Source organism: Phaethon lepturus, unplaced genomic scaffold (assembly GCF_000687285.1).
Source record: "Phaethon lepturus isolate BGI_N335 unplaced genomic scaffold, ASM68728v1 scaffold29085, whole genome shotgun sequence".
In the NCBI taxonomy this organism is placed as follows: domain Eukaryota; kingdom Metazoa; phylum Chordata; class Aves; order Phaethontiformes; family Phaethontidae; genus Phaethon; species Phaethon lepturus.
Window position 1 is genome coordinate 28,077 of NW_010538835.1, and position 9,200 is coordinate 37,276.

Genomic DNA, 9,200 nt, shown 5'->3' on the forward strand with positions numbered 1-9,200 from the left:
GACCTGCACTTCGTTCAGCAAGCCTTCCTTCGGAGTCACAGCATTTATCACTTAGTGCAGGGCAGCCAATAAGGCCCTGCCATTTATCACTCTCCTCTGTGCTAAGTGCAGTATAAGCCCCGAGCAGAGAAATGACTTCCTGCCCTCTCCCCCATCCCAAACCACAGACCATCTAGGCAGTGAACCTTGGTGGGTTTGACTGATTTCAATCCTTCTCTCAAACACAAGCAGTTACTGCAGTCTGTAGTTTTTAATTAGCACATTTGTTCTCAGAGCTTACAAATGCTCCCCTGGAGAATTAAAATTTCATTGCCAAGGTATTTTTCATCATATACTACAATTTGTTATTACAGGTTTGCTCATGTGAACCAGCCCCACACCCTCATGCTGAAAAATAATTCACAGGCAACCTGTGGGAAAAATATGTAAAAACATAAATCAAACCATTCAGGTCAGACTTCAAACACAATAATCTTGGCAGTTCCTTTACAACAAAAAGTGTAATTTAACATAGAGGTTACCCCGAAAATGGATCCGTTGACATGTAGATTATTCAGGCTAACTCTAGTAAAGCCTTAGTTTGCTCCAAGATGGGAGCAAAGACAGAATAATGAAATATGCTTTTTAAAAAAGTTACGTGAAGGCAACTCAGAGCTGCTGCCCACAGCCCCTCCAACTGAACGGTACACAAACATCTCTCAAATATTTTAATGCCAGGAAATGTAGTCTCTGCCTGGAGTAATAACCCACTGGTTTAGCTCATTACTGTCAAAACGATGGTGCATTAAGGACAATTAATGCTAATAGCAGTAAGGAAAAAAAGCAGTTCCCCCAGCAGTCCTCCCCCATAACAATGTGTCTTATTAGAAGCGGTTCACACAAAGCCACCCCAGCGTTAATGCATTCCTACCGGTACCTCTGTGTGCCAGCAGCGAGCTTAAGCAGGACCAATCAATCCCCTTTTGACACTCTTAAGTGCCATTACTACTACAATGACAACATCAATTTGACACACAGAGTAAAGGTCAGCAGTTGTAAATAAGTGTCTTCCTCCACTCCAAGCTGACTATGTTGGAAGACTTCAAAAGCTAATCGTTTATATTTAAATAGGGGATTGAGAGCAAAAGCCGACCCTGGGAATAGACATCACTGGAGAAGAACATTCTCAGCTGTTGACACTGGGGCGACTATATGAATAGTCACAGAGGTCACATTCTTCTCACTGTAACAAACTTGAGGAAAGTCAAGCTCTGAGTGTTATATATAAAACTCTCCTTCAGAAAGGTGTGGTATAACAGTTTTTGCCATCAAAAAAGGGGTATGTATACGTGAAATTAAGACTTAATTTGCATTTGCTTTGGTCACTGTTTCTCCACCACAAAAGCATCACCATACACACAGTCAGGAGATGCCAAAAGACCCCTTTGACTCTTTCCTAGGGCTATAGAGCTGATATAAACAGACAACAAATGCTCAGCTTCCATACATGAGGCAATCACCAGACAACTGCTAGCTATGCCCTGACATTTACAGACTCAAATCTTGAAATCAGACTCAGAAGAACTAACATTCTTAGTAATCTTTTTGCATAGCTACTATATAAACACTTCCACTGTTAGCCTTATATGCCGACAGGTCAGTGTCTGAACAAAGTGATAAGTCAGTTTTTAAATTTACACAGATCTCTTCTCATCATATATTAATCTGGTTACTGGTCATAATCCCAAGTCAAAATCTAATTCATTACAGAAAACTGTGTGATAAAAATGCCATACAACTGGCAACATCCTCAACAGGTATAAATAAAAAGCAGTTTCAGTGAGCAGACACAGAATTAAAATGCCATCAAAAAGCATACCCACCTCAACTTTGTTAGCAATAAATCGCTTATCTCCATCAACACTGATAGAGAAATCATAATATCCACTGGCAGGTTTCACGTTCATGAAGTTCAGCTCAAAGGCATCTCTATAAAAGGAAAAAAGAACACGTTAAGTATCCTCTAGGACACTAACAGCAGCCTACAAATAGGTAACATCTTGCTACCAAGAAGTCTCCAAAAACACTAGATTAAGCAGGCAAACAGACAAATGCAGCACAAAACTAGCATGGCTAAGTGTGGCAGGAAAAGAATTCTTCAAAGTGCCCCCGAAGTCAGAAGAACATTGCAATTCCTCACTCCCAATCAAAAGAAAAAGCAATAGAAATTCACCATCACTACCATACATGCTCAGTCACCCATTACCAACCAAACGCTACTACAACATTTTGAATTTTCCATCATGCAAACATTTTTCTGGTGGAAGAACACATACGGAAAATAAGTCCAACACTGTTGAAGTAACAGCTGTTTGCCTTACAAACTGTAAAAATAAAATTATATTCTTACCCTGACAGAGCAAATGCTGTCTGTTGAAGGACAGTGGCTTTGCTAGATGCAGACTTGGCGTAATCGAGCTTTACAGAAGCTTGAGTCAGTGGCTGGGACATAACATCGGTCACTTGTAGCTACAGGAGAAAAATAAGAATTTGTGAAACCTGTTGTCCCTGAAGGAATGCAGGAGCACAGACAACTCATGACCCCTCTGCATTATACACCCAGAATTCTCCCTGTTCAGCATCCCAGATTCATCTAGTTCTCTCTAAGATAACCGAGAAAGCTAAAGTTTGTAACCAGCAGAGCTGACTTCCACAAAGTGCCTTCTCGAGGTAGTGTCTGGTAAGCCCTGGGTAAGCAGAGTTTCCTTAGAATTCCTTCATAAAAGCACTAAAACCCCAGATCTACTGGAGTCTGAGTCCTGGCACAAAAAATGAAAGACATCACCTTACAGTCAGCCCAGACCTACAGCACTAAAGGCTGAGCCAAGAGGTAAGATTTGGGGTGAAGGACTCACCCTGAGTATGGGCTGATGGTGAGACACAGCTGCAGGCCCATCAGGGACAATCACGACAGGTAAGTGGTAGCGGTTCCGGGATAAAGAGCCTGCAGCACAAGCAACACTGAAGGCCTCTGAGAGTGTCTCGAAGTTTTTCTTGCTAAAAATTGCATTCATCAACTGGATAATTTGATCCTGAAAGAGGAAAAGAAAATCACATATAAGCACCAGCAGCTTACCACAACATTGCAAACTGGCTCAGTATAATATTATTAATAAAAACATCATTCATAAAGACACTTTAATTTCCCATTTGCTTTAAAAATAACTCAAGTTACGAGGTAACCCAAAATTAGCTACCTTTTGAACGTCACATTAGCATTCTTATTCTTGGCCAGGCGGTTCCAACCACAATCACTGTAATTATGCTGAAAACTTGCAAAACCAGAATTTGGGTCTACCTCTTCAAACTATGTGTTTCAGAATGGAAGATGCCATCAGCTCAACTATCCAGACTGCGTGCAGTTGCTAAAAGACAACTTGGCTCCAAGAGCCGTACAATTGTCTTCACACAGTGGAGGAGGACTAGGCTAGATGTCCTGGCTGCCTGCCAAGCTGGGAAGGCCATGGAGAAGTGATGCAAAGCATCCTAATGGCTCTGGAAGGAGCCAGTCTAGGCCCATGCAGGCTTATCCCCTCAGGCTCAGCAGTGTCCTCAAGCTAAGAGGATTAGCTTTAAAGCAGTACCACCAGGAGCACAGAGCCAGCTCTGGCTCTGGGATGTGCCAAAGCTAATTTGTTTTCTCCAAAGTAGGAGTGGGACTGCGTCCCCCAGCTGGTTTTGCAGTCTGACTTTGTAGGGTTGGTGTACCCAAGCCATACTCCGCAGGGTATGCCGTATTATTCAGATTCTTCCATTACTCCCTGCTAGTCTGGAAAACAGAGTTTGGTTACCTGTACTTTGATCCAAGCAAAGCATTGTGGGCTAAATTCTAATCAGAAATTAGAATAATCAAAGACAATCCCAAATAAAACAATAGGCATAGAATTTAGTAACCTAGAAAGAAAACTTTCAATGAAATCCACTACATCTCAAATTTTCACCCTCCTACTTGTATTAATGAGCACCAACGTACATGACATAACTAGAGAAAGCATCCAGATGGATGCTACAAAACTCCCACGTAGTGCAAATCCTGCAGTGTTTTTCATTTATATGGAGGGCATGGCATAACTCCAGACCTTAATCAGCAACTGACAGTCTCATTTAAATTGCGGGGGGGAGAAGCTATTTTTTCAAAACTACATGTTAATTTTTAAAGAGAGTTTTGTGGCATTCTGGAGGCACTCTTACCACTCACAAGAGACAAAGCTTTAAGCCCCAACAATAGCACTTCTGACAGCACAATTCTGAAATAACAGTAAACAATTTTCTTTAATTGGTCTTTTTTTTTAAACATCATTTGGACGCTGACAGTTTGAATTGTGTGTAGCAGAATCACCACCTCAAAAATGACATCAAAATTACTTTGCATTAGTTTGTTTGGCAGCAGCATGGAAGAGAGCCAGGAATTGAACTCAGATGTTTTACACTGGCTTCTGTGTCAATGCTGCCACTTTGGCTTGTGCTTTAGGGAGCTGCCATTCTCAATCAAAAGCACATCTACTTCAGTTAACTTGTTGTGGAAAAAAAATACTGAATGCATAGCTTGCAGTAATGATTTCTAGCTTAATTAAGCTCAAAAGGAATTTCCAACTGTCTTCCATTTTAGACAAGTTTTCGCATCTGGATTCATGTAGGCATACTGCACTGATGATGTCTCCTTTTCGGGCCCCCCAAACTAGGGTGCCTGCGCTTTCTCACAGGTAAATAATATTTGCAAAACACTTTGAAATGCTGGAAAGTGCTAGACATGTGCCAAATACCAGAACAAACTCTGAAACAAGAGGGTTTTTTCCCACAGCTTGTCTCAATAAACAAAGAAAAACTAGGCCTCACTTGCAATTTCCTTCTGTACATATGAAAAAGTAAAAAACCAAACTAAATTCAGCCTGTGATCTTGAAGATGGAATTTCCTCCTACATTCTGTTACTTAGCATTTCCTCTGAGATGTCCGTTTTCAATGAGTGTGCTCATTTTTCCAGTAGAAACTCTACCCAGTTATACTGGCTGCTTGCACTGCGCAACAGGGACTGGGCCAATCCTATTTGTGAGCTACAGTGTGCAAGGGAGGAAAAGGCAGATACAGACCTCCTTCATTGCTGGCTCTGTACCCACGTGGTCTGACAGCTTATAGGCAGCAGCAACAAACAGTGCAGTAGTCTCAATTCCTTCTTCAAACTGCAGATAAATTCCACCCAAGTCATCTAGGCGAGCAACAAGATCCTGACAGAAAGAATTATCACAATTTAAATTACACACTAGGAGAGCCACAGAAGTTAATTCTGTTAGACTTATAATCAAGAGTATCTGCATGAGATCCCTGAAGTATTTTGTAACAGTCATTTAGAAACAGGAAGAAAAAGAAACCTTCAGCCTTTAATGGATTTAATTCTACTTAAAAGTCATGACTTTCTGTGTCTCATTCCACTGTGAAATATTTCAAAGTCCAGAAGAAATTTCTGCTTGAAGAGAAGAGCCAAGCCAACTCACATCATGCAGGCACGGAATTAGCCAGGTTGGTTTTTCATTCTGTGTTTCACATTAATACATCTTTTAGTACTACAGAGGTCTAACAAATTCCTGAATAATTACAGAACATAGCATGTTCCTACCTCTATCTCCTCAACAATGCCACTTAGATCTGCCTGCTGGGACAAGTAAGAGGCCGTCTCCAAAGCCTGGATGGTTCTTAAAAAGAACAAACAAAACCAAACAATTGTATAATTTTCCTTCCTTAAAGCCAAACATCATTCAAATCAAAGCAACTACAGTTTCTATTCTGAATGAAGTGTAAAATAGCTGTTAACTGCATTCAGTTGACTCACGGCAATGAATGTGAAATGATTTAGTGGAAACTTAGAATTCATTAGGGAACGCCACTTTAGCTGCATCAGCACTGCAATAAACTCATAGATTCAAAGGCAAACGAAAGAAACCAAGCTTTGGTCCCTGCACAGCACAGATCCTCAGACTTGCTACTAAGGCTTCCAGGAATCCATTTTTTTCATCAACAAAGCAAGTTTTAAAGTTTCCCTTTCTTCCCTAGCTTCTAAGGAAATCTCTATTCTCCCTTTTCACAGTAAAACTACTTAATTCTTTGGTGATAAACGCCAACATTCCTTCTGCTTACCAGCATGTTTTTTTCCACCTCACAGTACAGGTATCCCAACCTACAAACAACAGGGCTGAGGAAGAGCATCAAGTCTATTGAAACTGTAAATGACAAGGAATCATGGTTGGGTTTTCAGGCAAAAATTTGTTGCAAGTCTTTTAAAAAGAGGAGGCTTCTTTGGGACACGTCCTGTTTACTGACCATTGTTCTTGAGCTAAGCAGAATACATAAGCTCATTTGCAAAATCACATAGAAAAAGCGTATTTTTCATTCCCCCAGAGGGACAATAATGAACTGGACAAATACATCAAATGGGAACACAGCAGCTAAGTGTTAAAATACCCTTTACTCCCAAAACTGCCTAGACGATAAACAGGCAACAGTGCATCATTTCCGTCTGAAAGACTTACGCCAGCACGTTTTCTTCTTTGCTAAGACGAGCGGTAAGAGCACTAAGTGCTTCCTGAGATGCTAACGGAAGGCCAAAGCCACTCAGGGCCCCAACGGCGTGGAAGATCTGGGCGACTGAGGAATCCTCACTGACAGCTGCAAGCAGCAGCTCCCTGGTCTCATTTGAAACGGTAACCTAAAGAAGAACACAGGGAACACACTGATTCACACTTGAGAAAACAAGGCCTTCTAGTCACCACTGATTTCTTCCTGGAGGAACACACTTGACTGATGAACTACTATAAGCTTTTGTGAAAAAGCCCTTTCTCCTCCATTACCTTTTATTTTAATTAATTTGCTGTCAACTATCAGCTAGTCAGAATAATCCACAATTCAGATTTATCCTGGTAACTTGCTACTGCTTTTTATGTGGCCCATCACTGTGCAGCAGCCAGTGGCACTGATGAAAACCGGGGCTTGGATAACACACCCAGAATTCAGCACGGGTGGCCTGCGTTTGTATCACTGCAGTGTTTCCACACAGGTTTTACATCCAAACAGTTTATCATCTGCCTGAAGAGGTTTCAATTGACAGAGCTGCTGTAAATTCTATTAAAATGTGCTGGCTCCTTTTTTCTTAGCCACCAATGTTTAATCAAGAAACATCTCCTCAGAATTACTCTGTACCAAGCACTTGCTTTATATCTTTATACTTTGCCTGCATAGAGTAGTCCCGGACACTTATGTTATTTACCTAAGTCACAACAGAGTAAAATCCACTAAGAGAAAGTAAAAGTAGAAGTTATACATAAAATAAAACCAAGAAAAAGATCAAGGCAAATGTTTCCTTTGGTAACACCTGTCTTCAGAGCTCAGGGCTCCAAACTGACCTCACAGCCAGAGAGGACCCGGATGGACTGTGCAGCATAGAAGAGGGAATCAACGCTGCTGGAGTCCACATGAGATTTGATGAAATTGCATGCAGCCTGTGAAGAAAAAGAAGTTAACTTACAGCAGCAGTCTTGACTTAAGCCACTGAGAGGAGACTTAAATGACACTCTAAGACAATTTCAGGTACACCGCTGTGCGTTTTTATGCTAAAAAAAGGCAAACAAGACCCCTAGTAATACTTCCAATGCAGCAGATCCTAGAACCCCTCAGATCCTACTCTGCTAAGCGCTGCACAGAAACAGAGTTGGTTCCTGCTAAAGGAGATAAGCGATTTTCACATAAACTCAACTGCAACCAGAATTCAAATTTAAATTTAAATTGAGTATAATTACAAAACCTATCAAAATAAAAGTCCCAAAGACATATTTAGTAGGAATAATCTCCCAGGATAGAGAACAGATGAGCAGAAATTCTGTGGGTGAGCTTGCTTCCCAGCTGTATATCACACACAGTCATTAATGGATGCAGAATATATTATCTCAAAGCATACAGAGAGAGAAGTTGGGTAAACAGCTACAGTATGAGGCCAAGCAATGAGACTGCTCATTAATCTGTAGCCAGTTTACTGTTAATGATCCATCTATCTAGTTGTCAGTGAAGACTCCATTTTAACCAAAAAATAACCAAGAATTTAACTGTTCATTGTCAAAGACCAGTGATTTATGTATGTGCAGAATAGGCCTATGCAAGTAGGATAGGATTTTAATTCTACAGTTACCTAGGAATACTGATATATGTTCAACAGTTATGCCTAGCTATTACTTTTACTACCTCTACCTTTCACGTAGTCTCACCCCGTGAAGAGGCACACCGTTGAGAAAAAAAAGCCGCATCACAAACCTCAAGGAACAAATAATTACCGTTTATCTGCAGAAGCAAAGGCTGTATTATCACTGCAAAAACAAGGAACTATTAAAAAAAAATCCATCCACACTGACATAAATGAAAGCAGCAATTCCCAGACTAGCCCACAGATGACCAGTAACCAACCACAGAAAGGTGTGCAGTGTGGTGAAAAGCAACATCTTCAGGAGCCTCAGTTAAGGGTTCGTATTGCAAACGCACAAAACTCAAACAGAGACTAAGTCCAAATGGTTTAGAACCATTGAACCAGCTGAATTTATGAGGAAAGAATAAACTTATGTTTACAGCTTAGATGCATAGGTAAGCATGCACGTGCACATAAGCAGACATGCCTATGTAAGCAGGTTGTTACAAGGAAAACCTGCAACATTTAAACTAGAAATGCTTAAAGACATGAAAGGGCAGTGGCCTGGTTTCAGCAGTAAGCATCATATTGATACCACAAGCCTTTGTTTCTAGTCTGCACACAAAGGAACATATTTTATGCACAAAAATAGCAAGACAATGTGACCTAGCTGAATTTGGTGTTAGAACTGAAACGAAATGATGAGAGCTTCATTTAACAGGACAGCGAAGCAAATATGCCACAGGCAAAAATCTTTTGCACAAAACAGTGAAACAAATTGATAACTACAGTAATATCACAACAGGCCATGGAGGAGCCAGCCCTGACACCACCATTTAGAAGCACTAAGAGAGCTTGTGGCACGGACAAAGATGCAGTTCATTCAATTAGCACACATGAAGGATTGTCAGTAATTACCAGTGATTTGTGCTAACATTGCTAGGAACATACCACACGTTTGCTTTACATCTGCCCCACAGTCCTGCCAAAGTGCAGCTC

General features: G+C 40.8%; 1 protein-coding gene across 1 annotated transcript in view; it reads right to left on the bottom strand.

Annotated features, from left to right (window-relative positions):
- RPN2 (ribophorin II) overlaps positions 1-7,527 on the bottom strand; it is a gene marked incomplete at its 5' end in the record, with an annotated part of 17,846 nt that extends 10,319 nt beyond the window's left edge. The window contains 7 exons of the mRNA XM_010286958.1: positions 1,863-1,968; positions 2,390-2,508; positions 2,895-3,071; positions 5,128-5,262; positions 5,652-5,727; positions 6,562-6,737; positions 7,432-7,527. Of these exons, the coding sequence (XP_010285260.1) occupies positions 1,863-1,968; positions 2,390-2,508; positions 2,895-3,071; positions 5,128-5,262; positions 5,652-5,727; positions 6,562-6,737; positions 7,432-7,527 (885 nt within the window). The remainder of the gene's footprint in view (positions 1-1,862; positions 1,969-2,389; positions 2,509-2,894; positions 3,072-5,127; positions 5,263-5,651; positions 5,728-6,561; positions 6,738-7,431) is intronic.
- Positions 7,528-9,200: the final 1,673 nt, after the last annotated feature.